At 39.8% G+C, this 18,838-nt stretch overlaps 1 protein-coding gene across 2 annotated transcripts; it reads left to right on the forward strand.

Annotated features, from left to right (window-relative positions):
• The first annotated feature begins 309 nt into the window (after positions 1-309).
• Positions 310-18,254, forward strand: cp110 (centriolar coiled-coil protein 110). Of its 2 annotated transcripts, XM_028017355.1 has the most exons (10): positions 318-817; positions 1,084-1,209; positions 6,254-8,774; positions 9,710-9,852; positions 12,906-12,992; positions 13,409-13,525; positions 14,872-14,973; positions 15,076-15,192; positions 16,739-16,821; positions 17,507-18,254. In XM_028017355.1, the coding sequence occupies exons 1-10, from the start codon at positions 680-682 to the stop codon at positions 17,664-17,666; spliced, it is 3,594 nt and encodes a 1,197-aa protein (XP_027873156.1). In that variant the 5' UTR covers positions 318-679; the 3' UTR covers positions 17,667-18,254. The 2 variants fall into 2 exon arrangements, with proteins under 2 accessions (XP_027873157.1, XP_027873156.1); XM_028017356.1 differs by lacking the exon at positions 1,084-1,209 and having other exon boundaries at positions 310-817.
• Positions 18,255-18,838: the final 584 nt, after the last annotated feature.

Below are 18,838 nucleotides of genomic sequence, written 5' to 3' on the forward strand. Positions count from 1 at the left end.
TGAAACTGTGTCTAATATACTGCAAAATAGAATAGAATAGAAATATTCTTTATTGTTCCACAGATGAGAAATTGAGGCGTAACAGCAGCAAAGTGATAGGCAATTGAGGCAGGCAGACAAAGACAAAACTAGAAAATACATAAAAAAACAAAATCAAGACTATGTATTTAAATATCTCTGTAGGTTTCTCTGATTATTACTACTATTATTATTATTTGAAGGGATAGATATTGTAAAGTTTGCAGCATTTTACATGTGTGAAAGTGTAGCTTTGTTGTGCTGTACCTTCGGATGGTGCCACCTCGTTGGCAGTCCGCTCCGGGTTTTCTCACCGTCCCAGCGGTGTCCAACTGTCACCGGCTGTTGCTCCTGGAGGAGAGGCGGGTAAAATGTAAACACTGGTCCTTCACCATGGAGACTTTCTTTAGCTGTTGCTCGATAGACTTCATCCTTTCTTTCTCGGTAAACCGGAAACCTCTACCAACCCAATTCCTACAAGTTGGTGTTTCGAGCTGAGTAGTTGGTCATGAAATAAACAGCTTACCAACACGGAACGTTATGTTAGCTAACTTAGCTAGCTGCTACTAGCCGGTGTCAGCTAGCGTTAGCAAACATTAGTGGTGTCGTTTAGTTCTGTTAATACCCTCAGTTACCGCCTATTGTGTCCTTATGCAACTTGATGGAGAACTACGCAGAGTTTGCACAGCTTTGTCTCTCTAGACTGAAGAAAAATGAGGCAGAAGAGGAGAAACACCGCAGACCTTTATCAGCATCCTCCCTCATCCAGTTTTATGGACGACCTATCCTCCCTCCACTGGTACGATGCTAGTTTTAAGACAGTTGCTCTCTGCTCATCTCGGTAGCAGTCGCTACTTTATGATCTAGGCTTCTTGTAGCCATTTATTAACATGAAAATGCACAAATACTTTCCGGGGGAAACCGCTCATCGTACAATCTGACCAGATGTGAAGTTTACTGCACGGTTAAACGTTGTTGAATATTAAAAAGAGCTTGAACGTGCTGTTGCTTTTTAGTTTTATGCTTCGTTTAAGAATACCAGTGTGTGCTTTGTGTTGAAAACAGCTCTCAGGGACACAGAGAGAAGAGATGAGGCGACACAGAGACGAAGCACAGGAAGGTAGAGCCAGCAAAAAGCTCAAGGATGACTCCAGAATGGCCCATGTGCAAACTATCCTGTACAGCGTTCAGGTAATTATACTGCACAGGGATGCAAAGATAAGGCTATTGCTGGCCAACACCAATTTCTTCTTTGAGGTCTGACCTCTAAGAAGAAAAGTGGAAAACATTTTGATGATATTTGCCACAATACTTATTGAAGATTATTGTACGGCAACATTATTTAGTTAAGATTTGTAAGGCTGACTGCTTTCAGTTTGTCTTTTCTGCTCACTGCATCACCATCCACGGCGATTCTTTAAAGATACTTGGATTATATGAGTTGAGATACCATTTAGATTTCCTTTGGGATAAAAAAAAAAAGTATGTTGGGTATGGGTTTAATTGAATTAGCACTTTTAATCATACAAATGTGCTTCTGGTTCCTTAAAAGAGGTCCAACAGAAAATTGAGTGATTACAAAATTACCCTCAGTTATTAAAACGCATATCTAATCTTGATTTGTTTCATACCAAACTCAGAATGATGTGCATTTAAACAACATCCAGTTTGTACAGATTGATAAAAGTGAAAGTGTTCAGTTTGGTGCATTTTTGGGGAAACAGAATCAAACCTGTCAGTATTTAACTTGCTGCTCACCGGGGGGAGAAATAACTTCCTGATATTTTACAGAATAAAGTTTTTGAGGACAGTGAAAGCATGAGCGGAGAGGACAGTACTTATAGCTTCACTTTGGTTTAAAACATTAACATTAGGAACATGCGGTGATAGTTACCTCTGCTGGACAATGATGCATAGATTTAAGTTGCCCAGGGATTTTGGGAGTTGCTAAAGATTTGCAACAGTAGTTTAATAAAGGTAAAACACCCCAGCAGTCTTTTAAATCAGGTCTCCTATGGGGAAGATAAATCAAGAAAATTACCAGGAACACCACAGAGGATTCCTCGTAGGTATCCGAGAAAGATGAATTAACAAGTGCTTCCAGTTGGAAAAATGCAGTTTAAACTGGTTTAATTTTGCTCCCCAAAATCTTTGGTTCTTTTCTCATTTTTTTCTCTCCAAACGTAATTTTTACACTGGCCAAAAAATATTTTTAATTTAATGCTAAGGCATAAATAGCTTCTAAATCCTCTGTTAACACTTTAGTGTGAGGGTGAGGATAGCTGTGTTCTTCAGACTGCTGTGGAGGAATTTGTTAAAATGGTATCTACATTTATTCTTTCTCTCTTTATATATTTTGAAGAATTATCTCCACATACTGGTGTCTGTTTCCTTAAATTTGTGAATTTGCTTTGAAACCCAGATTATGTTGGAAAGAAACCCCTGTTTGAAGATATTTTGTTTCAACAGTTTTTATATAATACGGGTCTAAACAAAATAAAAAACGTATAAAGATTCAGTTTAATGAGGAAATCACTGAGAAATTAGCTGAAGATTTGAATTAGAGGAATTTTAGCTTGACCAACTGGTTATAAACTTCAAAATCTGATCACTTTCTGGTCACTAAATACTCTGAGTGCTAATGGATTGCGCTAATAGCAACACTCGTTAGTGTTGAAGTAGTTACTGAAGGAAGAAGCTAAGCTTTTTTAGTTTCAGTGAGATGTTTTTAACAATAAAAGCAGAGAAGTCTAAAGATTTAAGAAGACATTTAAAATGCAGCTGTATTCATTTAAGAAACATTTTCACTGGTCATTCATGGAGTTGCAAAAAGTGAGACTTTCATATGGAGTGAAAATAGTGTCAAAAAGATTTGTGTGTGCGTAAAATGATTTGTGCGTGCGTAACAGGATTTGTGCGTGCGTAAAAAGATTTGTGCGTGCGTAAAAAGATTTGTGCGTGTGTAAAATGATTTGTGCGTGCGTAACAGGATTTGTGCGTGCGTAAAAAGATTTGTGCGTGCGTAAAAAGATTTGTGCGTGTGTAAAAAGATTTGTGCGTGCGTAACAGGATTTGTGCGTGCGTGAAAAGATTTGTGCGTGCGTAACAGGATTTGTGCGTGCGTAAAAAGATTTGTGCGTGCGTAACAGGATTTGTAAACCTTAAAAATAAAATACATGTTGAAAAAGTACACACAAATCACCTGGTACGCACACACAAAACTGCAGTTACACACAAATCCGGTTACGAGTGCACAACTATTTTTGAGACTCATTTCACGCCTCGGTGGAAGCTCCAAGATTTGTGTGTAGATGGTGCGTTTACATGCTAGTAAAAGCTGGGACATCTGAGTTTTCTTCGGAACTGTTTCTTTTTTCCACAGTTCAATACATATTTCTCTCTTTACTTGTCTCGTGGCTTAGACATATTTTTGTGAGAGAAAAATACATATGTCATTACACCCACGTCTACTTTTTAATACTATAAGATTGTTTATATATGAATCCGCATTTGGGACCTATTCAACTGTAATTACTTGGGTAAAAAATTCAACCACTAGGTGGCGGAAGTTTATTCCGCTCTGACTGGGAAAAGCCTTCATTCAAACTGAGAGAAGAAACAAGAGAATGGCGGGTCAGCCGAGTGATCATGTTCGTGGTTTACCGTCCGAAGTTAGTGGATGTTAAAATTTGCACGTTTTCCTGACCGTTGTAATGCGTATTTGTTAGATTATTTCAGATTACGTTTTACGTTTCAAGTAGTTCGACCCAAAGTTCTCGCCATGAGCAATAACTCATGTCTATTTTAGCTAAGCTACTATTAGCCCTCGATTAGCATCGGTACAGTTTAAAACAGAATCTTCCTGGCCCATTACAGCCATGTCTACGTTTATCACCATGCTCAGCTAGTTTTATGATGCCGACAATAATGTAGGCTTAGGTGACGTCTTTTATTATAATTTATTATAATTATATTTTATTAATTATCTGGCAGATAATTAATAAAATATTCCATATTTAATTTGTATATGTCCTTTTTCAACTATGCAATTTATAAAGTGAAAAATTGAACACTGACTGAAATGTGGAAAACACATACATTATTAGCACTTTTTGGGGACAATAGAAATATAATTTCACTAGATGGCTACAATTACAATTTAGTTAATGTGAAGCACAACTTAACATATTATCTGTCCAAAAATGTAAGTCATCACATGGAAGTAATGAGAAATGTGGTTTGCTCATAATGAAGTAACAGAAATATTAATATTTTAAAGATTCAGCCGAGTTACTACACTTATATTCAGCTGCTTACAAAGGCTTCAGTGTTGGATGAGGTTATATTTTCAAAATTTGAAATATTGATGATCTGCATGAAACTAATATAAAAAACGGTGCAGATGTATATGTATGGCATAGAATACATTTGTACATTTGTTAAGAGATGTTCTACGTATTTATTTCTGGTACGAAAGCAATGACCATCATATTCCAGGAAGAAATGTAGAGAAGAGTAAATCTTAAGTGATTACAGTAAGATATAAAATATACAGGTGATAGACGAAACATAAGTCTGTAGCAGAACTAAAAAAAAATTTAAATCAAAAACTACAATTAGTGAGGAGAACTGGAATGAATCCTTCAAATAATAAAAGACGTCACCTAAGCCTACATTATTGTCGGCATCATAAAAATAGCTGAGCATGGTGATAAACGTAGACATGGCTGTAATGGGCCAGGAAGATACTGTTTTAAACTGGACCGATGCTAATCGAGGACTAATAGTAGCTTAGCTAACGTAGACATGAGCTATTGCTATAGAAGGGCGAGAACTTTGGGTTGAACTACTTGAAATGTAAAACGTAATCTGAAATAATCTAACAAATACGCATTACAACGGTCAGGAAAACGTGCAAATTTTAACATCCACTAACTTCGGACGGTAAACCACGAACATGATCACTCGGCTGACCCGCCATTCTCTTGTTTCTTCTCTCAGTTTGGATGAAGGCTTTTCCCAGTCAGAGCGGAATAAACTTCCGCCACCTAGTGGTTGAATTTTTTACCCAAGTAATTACAGTTGAATAGGTCCCAAATGTGGATTCATATATAAACAATCTTATAGTATTAAAAAGTAGACGTGGGTGTAATGACATATGTATTTTTCTCTCACAAAAATATGTCTAAGCCACGAGACAAGTAAAGAGAGAAATATGTATTGAACTGTGGAAAAAAGAAACAGCTCCGAAGAAAACTCAGATGTCCCAGCTTTTACTAGCATGTAAACGCACCATCTACACACAAATCTTGGAGCTTCCACCGAGGCGTGAAATGAGTCTCAAAAATAGTTGTGCACTCGTAACCGGATTTGTGTGTAACTGCAGTTTTGTGTGTGCGTACCAGGTGATTTGTGTGTACTTTTTCAACATGTATTTTATTTTTAAGGTTTACAAATCCTGTTACGCACGCACAAATCTTTTTACGCACGCACAAATCCTGTTACGCACGCACAAATCTTTTTACGCACGCACAAATCCTGTTACGCACGCACAAATCTTTTTACACACGCACAAATCTTTTTACGCACGCACAAATCGTTTTACACACGCACAAATCCTGTTACGCACGCACAAATCTTTTTACGCACGCACAAATCTTTTTACGCACGCACAAATCTTTTTACGCACGCACAAATCCTGTTACGCACGCACAAATCATTTTACGCACACACAAATCTTTTTGACACTATTTTCACTCCATACTTTCAGCAGATAACAGGAAGGCTGAACTTATTTCTGCAAAGTTCCTCCATTTTCTGCTCTTTATCTTTTAAACGCTGCCATGGAACATTCTGGTTTTCTAATGTCAGTGTTTTGGATACTGCTAAGTATTGGGAGTCTACATTCTCCATGAAATACACACAGAGACAGCTGTTTACAGTGGTTGTTGCTAACTGTGCTAATTACCAATAAAATATGTTAAAAACAATTTGAAATATCAACATTTTATCTTTGTCTTAAATCAGCCAACCCCTGGAGAAAAGCAAAAACACGTATTTTGAACGCTGTTAATCTTAAAGAGAAATCAGCTTTGGTTACAAAACTGGTGTTGACACCATTACAACAACTAAACTCTGATTATAGCATCTGTCATTTTGTTACCTTTTATGAGATTGTTAAAAGAACTTTTCCTTTGGTCTAATTACTGTATTTTTTTTTGTCTTGTCTGTGCAGCTGAGAAAGACACCAACACTGCAGGATTTACTCCAAGAAACGGAGACTAAATTTGAATTTCCACACTTGCATAACAACAGCAGGTTTTCCATGTCCTGCAGTGATGTTTCCGTTGGAACCAGGGAAAGTCTTTCACCAGGACCTGCCGGGAAATTAAAGAATGGCATCGCCCAACCTCCAAAGATTTCCACAACATACAGTGCCTTTCTTCCTTCAAGTATGCCGCCTCAGCAAAGTTTCCAGGAAAAATACCTTACTGAGAGACTGGACAGCCAACAAGGATTACAGCCATGTTCCTTTAATACTGCAAGCCACCAGTCACTATCCTCAGGTTATATCACTTGTGAGAATCAAGAAAACGCCACAGTTGATTCTGTCCGGACGATTGACGTCTGGACGACAGAAGAAACGAACAACAATAGCGGCTTTTTCCTTCACAGCACCTCAAATACAATTGCCAAGATGCCTGATATTATCAGCCATCCTCCCATAGATGGAGAGGAGCTAGAGAGGACTGGACTCGAGTCGTTCTTTTGCACAAACATAATGGGACCTAAAGATCTGTGTAGCACCTCATTTCACATCAATTCACAGAGATGTGATCCTTTAAGAGCTGAACAGCCTGAATTCAGTCGTCCACACAGTCGGAACAAAGAGGTTGACATTCCTTTTACAGCCCAACTAAATCCTGCCAGGAATAGCAGCACAGAAACAAATGACGGCTCACTTGCTTCGTCAGAAAAAAACAGCCTGTCAGACAATGCAGATTTACAGCGGTCGCTAAATCTGACAGAAGTCGTCCATGTTCAGAAACCCCCCAGCAACGCAGAGGCAGAACCTGCAGACATTGAGATTGACGTCGCTGACTTAAAGCAACCCAAGGAGTCTCGTCCTCTGAGCCTCCAGGCTTTGCTGAAGAAGTCTCAGGAGTATCGGCGGCACCAGCGTATGCTGAGGAACCAAGCCAAAAACACTAAAATGCACCAGGAGAGAAGTCAGGAGAAGCCAAAAGGGCGAGCAGAGGAGCCGAGCCTTTCTGACAAGGAGAACGAGGAGTTACATCACAAGGGCGCTGTTACAGTAGAGGGCAAAAAGACTAAGGAGGGGAGAGGCACTCTTATCTGGTCGGAGAAACCCTCACCTCAGAAACCCTGGAAAACAAACAGGATTGAGTGCGAAGGCGTAGCAGAAGATGGAAAAGCCATGGAACGCCTCAGCATTGAAGAAGAGACATTCTTAAAAAACAAGCTGAACAGTTCTCAAGAGGTCATAGCGACACCTAAACAGGTCAGTGTTTTGATTCAGCAGCAGCAGTCTTTGATGAAAACCTCCCTTATCCAAGGAGCGTTTTATGAACCACCTTGTCTGCCGTCTTTTCATGGCGGAGTCGAGAAGTACCGTTCTGTTCCAATCCCAAGCTTCTGTCTGAGTCCCGTTCCCTGCAAAAATAAAACAGACAATGCTGCAGGAACACCAGAACCCAAATCAGATTCCAGTTCTGACTTTAACGAGGTCAGAGTTAAGGACATAAACCTCGATTGCCAACAGAGCACAACGGAGGTTCCTTCTGGGAATGTCATCGTTGGAGACGATGCCACAAGCGTGTTCGCCAAGGGTTCGCTGCACATCGATCAGCTCGAGTCCAACCTGTGCAGTCTGAAGGTACTGATCTCAGATCTGGAGTTCACAGTCAAAGAGAACTTGGACGATCGCCGGGAACCTGACTGCAGCGTGCAAAATGATGAGAACCTTGAGAGCAGCAAGGACTATGAGCAAATCGAAAACGCTGGTCCGGATGATTCCTCCTGCTGTTTGGAGGACACACAGGATGCTGCTGCTGCTGCTGCTGATGATGATGATGACAATGAAGTAGATGACTTATGGCAAAGACAATCATTCATTCAGTTTAAGAACATGGATAAAGATGTGGGACCTAATCCAAGGTCAAGTCTCAGGGATGTTTCCCTACAGAACGGCTCTGAGATTATTAAACTAGTCCAGCATAGTCAGGTCCGAGCCTCAATAAAAGAAAACAGAAATGAGATGAGTTCAGAAGGAGGAGGCAATGGTAATACACAGCGTGGTGTATCCAAAACAGAGCAACTCCCTTCTAAAAATACAATGTCCGTAGCACAGCAGATGCGAATACCCAGTATTTTCCGAAATGTTGCCTGCAAATACGTCTCTGCGGCTCACCTTTCACATCTTAAGGAAAGAGTGGGGAATATAGCTGCTGGCTCTGAGGGCCCCGCTCCCTCACAGTCTCTTAATCGGTCATATGACGTGGACACATCGTCGGACCTTTGGTTGCAGGAAGGATCAGGATCCGACCTCGGCTCACAGCGTAGTTACAGTCAGACAAAGGGTCTGACTCCAGAGAGTGGTGTTGAAGATCAGTCGGGGGTGTCTAAGGTCAAACGGAGACTGCTCATGCATGTGACCGAGGGGACCATGGAGATGAATGAAGGAGGGGGCCGAGCAGTGGACTCTATGGTCAGACCAAACTCCGGCACTCCTACAGGTAAGGACAGAGTGAAGGACTATCGGGGTTTTGAGATATGCAGGTTTTATTTCTCTGAAACAGTAGAACAGATATCCTGAAAGAGAAAACACGAATAATTGTTTATAATAAATGAAGTTAAGTAGAAAGATAGTAGGATAAGAAAGTCACCAATTAGAGTTTATACGATATCAGCACGAATCATGTATACTTTCATTATTTTTTTGATAGTGTTGCATGTTAGAAAAGACTTGTTCAAGTGACATTACTAAGAGAATAGCCAACACCAACAGGTTTGGGAATAACTGACACATTTATTGTTAACCATTGAGTCTGCATGCAGGATACAAGCCCTGCTGGATAGAAATGCTGGGGCGGAGTCAGTGCTGGAGTGGAGTGTTTCTGTCAGAGATTTTAGATATGTTCAGTCTGATATTGATATCAGACTGATTTCTGATATCAATATTAGATTGGGACAGTCCCTATTTTAAGCCGACTTTAGCCCAAATATTTGTGAGAAGCTCAGTTGGCATAGCTGGCATTACAGAAACGGTTATCTTTGTGTGCATATTCTAGACATTTTCAAATGCAGAGAAGTTCAAAAAGATAAAACTTTGCTATGTTCCAGTTAGCCTTCCACTTATTTGCTTAAAATCTTGCTCTCTCTTGCTTTCTTGCAGCCTCAGTGAACCTCAGATGTGTTTTGACAATTCATTTAAAATGCAGGTTCCTTTAAAAACAACTGCTTGCAGTTTCTTTTGCCCAGTCTCAATGAAAAGTGATCATTATATCTGGTGCATGGTTTGGTTGGAAAATTAACTTTGACTTTCTGACCACCTGGTCATCAGTTAGAGCTGTTCCTGATCAAGGACGGCTTTCTTCTCTAATTATTTTGCATCTGAATTTGGCCTTGAAATAATTCTTAACTTTTGACCATTTGTTTTTGTCAATGTTAGCTGGGGTGTATTTGTCCGAAGGCTGCAGCTTTCAGAAACAAGAGACACTGAAAAGTAAACAAGAGCGACTGAAACAGATCCATGCAGCTCAAGTCCGAGCCCTGCAAGAGGAGCACAGGAAGCAGCAGGAAGAACTCTTACAGGTGAGATCATTAAAACATAATTAAAGCAGATCTGTGCCTACAAATTTAAATACATAAGTACAGACCATAGTCAGTACTTATGTTTTATTTAAAAGTCCTAATTTCATTTGTTAGCCAAGTGCAGTCAGTGTGTTTGTGTGTGTGTTAGGTACCAGCACAGGTCATGCAGATTGTGTAGAAACCCTATTTCATGGTCTTTTTGTTTGAAAACAAACCTTTTATATCAAAATATGAGCGTTTATAGGATATGCTTTCACAAACACATTATATTTGGATCCCCACCCATTTGTTGTTTAGTATTCACAGATTTCTCTGATTTGAGTGGCGCGTCGCTCAAAAACATTGGCGGAAACTCCAACTATACGATTTTTTTTTTTTTCTCCCTAGAACAAATCTAAAATGTTTGAAAGAAAATGCAACTTGGGAAGCAGAAATAACTTGGCGCGATGCTGCTTGACACGCTGTTGGCTGGCGTTCGCAAATCCCGGAGCACCATTCATTTTCCTTGGCACTGATTGGCAATGGACGGTTGTGGTCCACTTAAATTATTCTGCAGTTGAATAACATGGACAGTCTGTTCAGCTAGGAAGAAATGCCGAAGTTCTTATTTTTCAAGTGTAGGACTTGTGAAAAATAAATTGCCATAAAACAGCTCTTGTTTTGTTTTTATGATCCGCCTTAATCATCAAATCATGAGACAGTCCTGAGAAGTCAAATTAGATTTTGATTACTTCAATATTGCAGTCGTTTTATGAGCAGGATTCAAGAGAGGACAAGCCGGGGAGATGAGGAGTTTAAACAGTCAGCTGGGAACTCCTCGCTGCCAAGCAGGTGATAAACAGGAAGGTATTAGACTGAGGAGACACTGAGTGAACTCGGTTTCTCACAGTCCAACAGTCTCTGTTCTACAAGCACCAAGGAAATGTTTCAACAACAGAATCACAGAAGCCTTTATCGTGTATTTTTGCCTTTTATTTTAGTCCCAACGCTCTTTAGTTTGCCTTTAATCCAACTTCTGATAATAACAGTGAAAACTATTTGATAAGCGAATAAGTACTATTTTGATTTTTGACTTCACTTTGACAAAAAAATTAATTACTCATAAAGTATTGGAATTGCTGACTGTGAAATTGAAAATAGGGCTGAAACAATTAGTCAAATTAATGGTGATTAATTGATAATTGCAATAATCGTCTACTAATGTAGGCATCGAGTAATCATTAACTGGCATGTAGACTCCTAAAAATGGCCAAAAAACATATATACATTTTGCATTTAAGATGTTGTTTTACCCTGAACTTCTCGAGTGGCATTTTTAGATTCACCTGGTTCAAATTCTGTTGAATAAAACAAACTCCTGTTAAACAACTTTTGCTATACAGTTATTAATAATAATAAAAAACAACAAAAGATTAGGAAACGCTATTTTTTTTAGCTGTAGATACAAATGATCAAATATTCACTATAGGAATGTTGCTATTGCATTTTAGGCAATAAAATGTTTATCTTCTCACTCTAAAAGGTATTTAAAAGGAAAGTTGGAAAGTAAAAGTTTAAACAAATAAACCAGTTTCAGTTCCATGAATATTCATGGGGTTGTTTAGACTGGCAACAACTGAGCTGCTTGAGATTTTGTTAAAAACAAGCATCTCCAAACATGATTTTGTTTGTTTTTCATTTGAATAAATGTTCTCAAATGAAAAGCTGGATTTAAAAAAAAAACAACACTTAAATCAGAATTTATTTCACAGCTTTTTGCACATCTTTACCAGCGGGGCCAATAACAAGTGGGTCTGCATCTGTATCTTTCTGAAACACCAACAGCAGTAAAACATTTACTCTGAGGCACGGTATTGTAACAGCGCAGCATCCTCCCATTGGTCTGCCTCTTGCATCGGATTGCATCACTTAATGCCGTACAGATTCTGTGCAGCGTAATTCCAGAACGGCACCAATAACTCACCCTGCCCGGGGTTCTCGGCTCACCCAAAGTCACCTTTGAGGAATTATAAATCAACGTCTGGCTCGTCTCGACTTTGTCTTTTTGGAAAGCTCTTTATGAATTTCTGACTGTTTCAGAAGAATAATAACTCGGGCTGCTAATGTTTCTTTTGAGACTAAAAGCACATAAGCGTTCCCGCGCAGGTCATGTGCCTACCTGTGAGAGTGAGCTCCTGGGCTGGGGCCAGACTGCAGACGTCTGCTCGTTACGAGAGACCTTCAGACTCCCCCCAGTCTGGAGAAAAAGGGGGATTCTACCATAAATGTTTCATTACATCCCTAAAAGACAAGCTGGCACGGCTGCCTGTTTCCCTGTGCTTGTGTGTGTGTATGCGTGTGGGCGTGTGCGCGCGTGAGTGGGGGTGGGCGTGTGTGTGTGTGTGTGACCATGCAAGGCTTCAAGGACGCCCGCTGTTCTCTGGCAACCTGTTCCCGGTTCCGTAGCCCGTGTCCGTATATTTGTTCTTGGCTGCCGTCCTCGCCCTGTTAATTGTGGTCTCTGTTTAATTTATGTATCCTTAACAACAATATAATTAACATAAGCTGTTTAATAAAGAAGACTTCTCTCTGGCTCTGTGACGCGGTGAGAGCGAGCTGGCCGGACTCTCCGGCGGAGGGCGGAAGGAGGGGGGACTGAGGGAATTGACACAGAAAAGGGAAAGATAATTTGCTTAATTCATGAGCGTCTGTGGTTAAGCGCCAGATCGTCCCGCTGAGCGCCGTCGCTAATGATTCCTTCTTCTTTTTATTCGCTCCCTCTCTTTGTTTTCTATTATTCCACCTCCAACATTGTTCTTACCGTCTGCTTGTATTAATTTCCCCGGATCTCTCCGGTCCTCGTCTCATCCTTCTTCCCTCTGTGCCCCGTCACTCCCCTTCTGTCTTCTTCTCTCTACCCTCAATTAATTTCTTCCTCCTGCCTCATTTGCTGTCCTTTCCAATTCAATATTTTCCACCCTTGTCTTCTCCCAGACACCCACACACACACACCTGTGCCTACACACACATACACACCCATCCTCATATTTGCTCTCTCCTTCTGCCCATCTCAGGTGTTGGCAACACGTTACCGTCTCCTGCAGGACGTGTCTCCCTGCTCTCGACTTGGGGACGCGTTGACCTTCTCCAGCCTCCCTCAGGTATTACCACAACATCTCCACCTTTTACCTGTGCAGTTTCTTATCCTGCTCCACATATTTTTAATCGTAATCAGCACCAATCGCGTGCTATTGTGCCGGATCTAATCAACAACCCGAGTTCCCGTTAGACTCCATTTGTTTAACAAATGTGACCCTTTAAAGCTGCGGCTCTTGAATCAACAAGTGAGTGACAGCACATCAGCTGCTTATTATTCTGTTTATTATTCTCTGTTCTAATGATGAGCCGTGAGTCCACTTGCGCCGATGCTCCGAACAGATGCCAGCAAAAGGACCTTGAGATGCCGTGGTGGAAATTAATTGGTTGTCATTGATGGAATTAGCATTCTCCTCTGTCTTCCCCCTCTCTTATCATTATTCACCCTCTTTTTTTCCCTCTCTCTCTCTGGCTTCATCAGCCCCTGAGCCCGCTCTCGCGGCGCTGCCGCCCCCTGGTGGCTGCAGCCGTAAAAGGCTTTCTAACTCGCAGGATTCTACGGACGGAGAGAATTGCGCAGCTGGTGCGCACCATCAGGGTGAGTAAAAACAGCAGGACTGACGCTCACCAGGGTTTGATGATAAAAAGTGGCTGGCAAACGTATTCATGCCCTGAGACTTTTTTTTTCACATTTTCTTATTTTAACAAACAGAAATATCAATGTACTTTCTTAGATTTTGCATGATTGACCAGGAGTGTCCAAACTTTTTGTCACGTGTCAAAATCGTCACCTCAAACCACTCGCAGACAGAAGAAATATAATTTTTAAAAACTAAAATCCTGCTCAACAATAAACCATGGATGAACTATTAGGGATACAACTTTTTCACTTCTGGTATGATGTTGATGTCGCAGCTTTGATTATTGGCTGATGCCAATATTGACCCAATATGATATCAGCTTGAATCGTACGTAATTTTATTACTTGTTTTGTTGTGTGGATTGTTAAAAAAAAGGTTTGATCAAGTGATAGAGAAACAACAACAATTGACTGATTTATTATTAACCAATGAATCTGCATCCAAGCAGATTTATTGGTTTCTACCCAGCATCCAAGCGCTGCTGGGTATAAATGCTTTAGAAGAGTGCTTCTACTGGCTTTCTTTTAGATGCAAACCATATATAACCCGATACTCGTTTTTTAGGCTGATATCGGACCAATTTATGATGTGAATTTCAGACTGGAAAATCACCATGAACTCTTTTAATTAAACAAATAGAGTAATCAGATTATTGTAGGAATGAGATCATAGATCCAAAACTTCAAGTGGTTTTCACACATTTTCCCTTTTAAATGAAAGGCGTCCAGTTTGCTTTTTATTTTTGGCTCAGTTGAAGAAAACTTAAAATGTATTTTGTTTATTCTCAGCAATGAAAAACAGATCTAGGTCAGTACTCATTTGAAAAACTAGCCAAGGTTTAATACAGCAATTAAAATCAGATTTGGTTTCACCAAGTTGTACTTTAGAGTATATGTCAATGAGTAGATGTGGTCCCAGTTACCATGATAGAAGCAGGCAACCAGAAAGCTTTGGAAAAATTATCACTTTGTGTTGCGTCTTAACATTTTTGTAAGTAGATTTTAATTTAAAGTCGTCTTTTTGTTCTAACTGTTCTAATTTATTCTTGAATTGTGGGCAAGAGGCCACACAAAATAAGTCCAGGGGCCGCAAATGGCCCCCGGACCTCACTTTGAAAACATTTGTACACATTCTTTATAAAGTGTGTCACAATTATCAACTGCTTTGTGCTTTTCTTATCACATTACACCCAAACAAAACACCAACAAGACAAAATATGGAACAGCATAGGCTGTATGAATATTTTTGCAGTACTCTCCATATGTTGCGGGGTGTGTGTGTATCTGTGTGTGTGTGTGTGTAGGACACGCAGCAGTTCCTGCAAGCCTTCCAGCAGCAGAGCGCCAGCAGAGTGGATCGCTGTAGTAGGCAAGATGTATTATTGCAGGAGAGAGTTGCTCTGCAGGTGTGAACACAAACACATGCCGTACAGACATCTGTTAACTCGCGCCGTTACGAGCTAATCATTAAAACCATCTTCTGCGTTTTAATTGTTTCTTCTCTCCAGCTGCGCGCTGCCCGTTATGAGGTTTACGACATATTCTTCAGTCTGTCAGCCGGAGAGCAGATGCAGCTGATCAGATGGGACAGAGAGCTGGCCAGGGAGAGGCAGCTCAGACGGCAGGTAATCTCCCCACAGTGTGCGGTAAATCCTGGGGTGGTAGAATTAGATGCAGGTGCACAACAGGTGATTCTGGACCATCTGGGTGCGTAATAAAGTAACATGGAGCGTCCTTGTGTCATGGCTCAGTTATTTATTTTTTTCATTTATGTCGAGTCAAAGTAAAAATGGGTGTTTCGTTTCTAGCCTTAATGTTTTTTTTATCTGATCACTCTTACCAGGACTTGACATGCAATGAAAAAAACAACACATGGAGTATCATGTGTTGTTTTATTTAGAGACGCACCAATCAGAATTTTGTATTCAATTTTAGATCTCCAGTTTCCATTAACTTTTGACCTCTAGATAAAGATTTCTCTTTAAAGGGGTGGTATAATGTAAAACTGACTTTTTCAAACTTTTTTTTTACCCCTTCAGGGTGTCTTTTGTGGGCTCTAGTGTCCCTTATATGAAAGTAGGCTGACAGGAAAGGGGGGAAGACATGCGGCAAATATCGTCGGGTCCGGGAGTCGAACCCGCGACGGCCGCGTAGAGGACTCAAGGCCTCCAAACATGGGCCTACGCCACCACGGCACGCCCGACTTTTTCAAACTTTATACCATCTTGTATTGTTACTCCCTCATCAAAAACATGGATTGCTTAGATTCTTTCATGCATGTTTGAGAAATCCTTGATCTCTCAAAGCTCCTCCAGCTGAGTTTCTGCCTCACAGAGCAGCCCTCCTCCCACTCAGCTCCTTCAGACTAGCGGCAGCAGCAATTAGCAAACACCTGGTGGAACCGGGAGTATGATGAACTGCTGAGTGAAAACGGTTGTTAACGGCATAGTGGAGGATTATTGTTATGCTGATGTACTGAAGGCAGAGTTTCCGAAAGAGCAGTAGCTTCTTAAAGAGACACAGGCCCAATTTCAAGAAGCTAAATAGCAAAATCAAATTTCTTTTAACTTATGTTTGATATATACAACATTTTTGTAACTACTGAAGGTAACATAGTTACTTGGTTTTGCTATAAAATGGCACTATGTGGCTGGAAAAGCACAAAATACTGCCCCTTTAAGAATGATAAAACAAGAAGATATCACTACTGGTCCTCATTAATAAAAAATATTCACCTTAGAAAATCATTGTAGACATTCTTACTTAAACTAGCGGGTGCAGCAAGTTCTTCCTGAGGTAACACATGCAACGTTCATAGAAACAGACATAAACTCATCTTCTCAGACCTAACAGCAGGTCAACACTAACTAAATTTAGAAGTAAACTTACGCGTTGCATTTTTAGGCAGATTGCAACAATAAACAATTTCTCTCTAAACAATTATGGCACCATGACTTAGATGATCAAGGTAGATGTCCTTTAGACAAAGGAGACCAAAGTAGAAATGGCCAAAAATTAAAACCAAACATATTTTATTTTTTATACTAAAAGCGCCTTTATGGTTAGAAGACTGAATTACTCAAGTCCTTTGTATATATATTTCTACCCTTTGGTCCCTCCTATCTCTGCTGACAAAGCTGTGCCTGTGTGTGTGTGTTTAATCTTGTTTAGAACGGACATGCCGGTTGCGCCCGAGGGAAGAGTTCTCTGTCTGCTGCGACGCAGAAATCCCTGGAGAGAAAGAGAGAAAGGATGTGAGTTTTCCCTCAGTGTACCCGAGTGTGTTCAGTACAAATTGAACCCAGCCTACATTAAAATATATACAGTACCAGCCAGTTATTGACACCCTGTCAAGGATGTGTTAAAAGCTCTAAAATACATTCATCTTGTATTGCTGCCCCATAATCTGACAATGGAAAGTCTTAGAAAAATATAATCACCTTTATTCAGTGGAAAGTAACTCAAGAGTAATTGTTTTAAGCAGAAATCACTGATGGTATATTTATTGGTACCACCAAGAAGTCTTTTAATCCTTTACTTAGGAAGGTTAATCAGAATTCTGTAGAACTTCAGATAAAAATCCGGTGGATTCTTACACAGAACTGAAAATGGGTCGTCATTAGGTTTGGCAACAGAGTAATGTTCCAAATCAACACAGAAATGTTCAACGAGCCATTGCTTTATGTAGGTTTGAACTTTGTAAAATGCTATGAGAGAAGACTATTGACAGAGGCAACATTTGTTCTACCAGTGATTTTTTTATTTTCTAAGAATTTTTCCCCACTGAATAATTTTAATCAAATTAAAAGTTCGATTTTTTCAAAGTGATGTTTCTGGCGCTGACTTTCAATTATTTTTGTCTTGAACACTTTAGAGATTTTATGTGGCATCAGTAATTTAAAATTTCAGCTAATAAAAAGCATCTTTTCTTCCCTCCAGGATTCAGAAAAAGGCTGCAGAATGTCACAGGGGGGCTGCGGCGCAGACCGGCCCAAAGTCTGGATTCTCAGTCGAGAAACCACAGGAGACAAAACGAGGACAGTTTAAAGCAAATCCTCAGAGGGTTCCCAAAAGCGTTTGCTCGTCTAGACCTCGATGACACTTTTTTAATTGGCCCCAGTGAGAACTCCTCTAGCAGTGCCCTCAGCCAACTGAATAAATGCTAGACAGGAAACCTTTTAAATGTAAAATCTAAATGGATGCTGTAGCTGACCGACCCCAGGAGATATAGAGATGCTGTTTCAGGAAAACTAATTATTTATCTAATCTGCTTCTTGTATTGCTCAGAGTTTTCAGTAGAGGAATCGTAGCTCATCAGAACAAAATATTCTCAAGAGTTGGAAACAAACGCCACCGGCGGTTTGGCTCCTAATTCATGGCTCACTTGGACTCCACACATCTTTAGGTGTTTTCAGTCCCCTGACGTGCATTTTTACTCCGTTCTGGAGCTAGTGATTGCACCTGTGCTAAATAAAAAAAATAAAAATGATGTTTTATGTGCCTTCCAACAAAGTCAGGTGAAGTATGGAGGGCCAAAAGTGTTAAAAATAATTACGTTTTTTAAATGTCTGTACATATATCCATATTTGAAGCGTTATGCAGATTTGTGTAAAATTATTTCACTTTTTATCTTTCATGGTTCCAATGCTGCAGTGCCATAATTTTAAACTGTTTAATAACTTTTTTTAAAAAAACAAACTTTGATAAATGAAAAAATTATCTGCAGGGCAAGACAATCAGCTTGACTGGAGCAGTGTTAATCCCCCTTAACAGATGTGCTGCACATGTGGGACCATTATTTCTAGAATGACATTTAATGAAATTGGAATTACTTGTGTCACATTTAAATAGTCTATTTTCAATTTGTTTTTAGCACTGTTGGCCTTCCATAGTATTGGCACAGTTTGGCTGTTTTGACTTTTGCTTATTCTGTTCTCAGACACCCAAATGTCACTGTCACATTTTAGACATGGATGTTTTTCATGCTTGGAAGCATTTTGTTGCCTTACAGTTTGTACCATTTTAAAATGACAGATTTGCCATAATATGTGTAGATTTTTGCTTTTTTACATTCTTGTGTGCAAATGCTCAGTATGTTTGGTATTTATTTGTTTATATTTGATAATAAAGGTTTCCTATTGTGTTATTTTTATGTTGTGATGTTTCTGAAAATACAGGATTATATTGATAGTTTTCATAATTACATTCAGATCTGCAGAGATGCACCAAAAAATTCAGATGACAAGATGGGAGTGGCATTTAATTCCAGAA

Source organism: Xiphophorus couchianus, chromosome 5 (genome assembly GCF_001444195.1).
Source record: "Xiphophorus couchianus chromosome 5, X_couchianus-1.0, whole genome shotgun sequence".
Taxonomy (NCBI): Eukaryota; Metazoa; Chordata; class Actinopteri; order Cyprinodontiformes; family Poeciliidae; genus Xiphophorus; species Xiphophorus couchianus.

Coding starts and splice junctions, on each gene's coding strand:
- cp110 (XM_028017355.1), top strand. CDS start 680: ATGGAGAACTACGCAGAGTTTGCACAGCTTTGTCTCTCTAGACTGAAG. Junction 1,210..6,253: donor CTATCCTGTACAGCGTTCAG/GTAATTATACTG, acceptor TTGTCTGTGCAG/CTGAGAAAGACACCAACACT. Junction 15,193..16,738: donor AGAGGCAGCTCAGACGGCAG/GTAATCTCCCCA, acceptor AATCTTGTTTAG/AACGGACATGCCGGTTGCGC.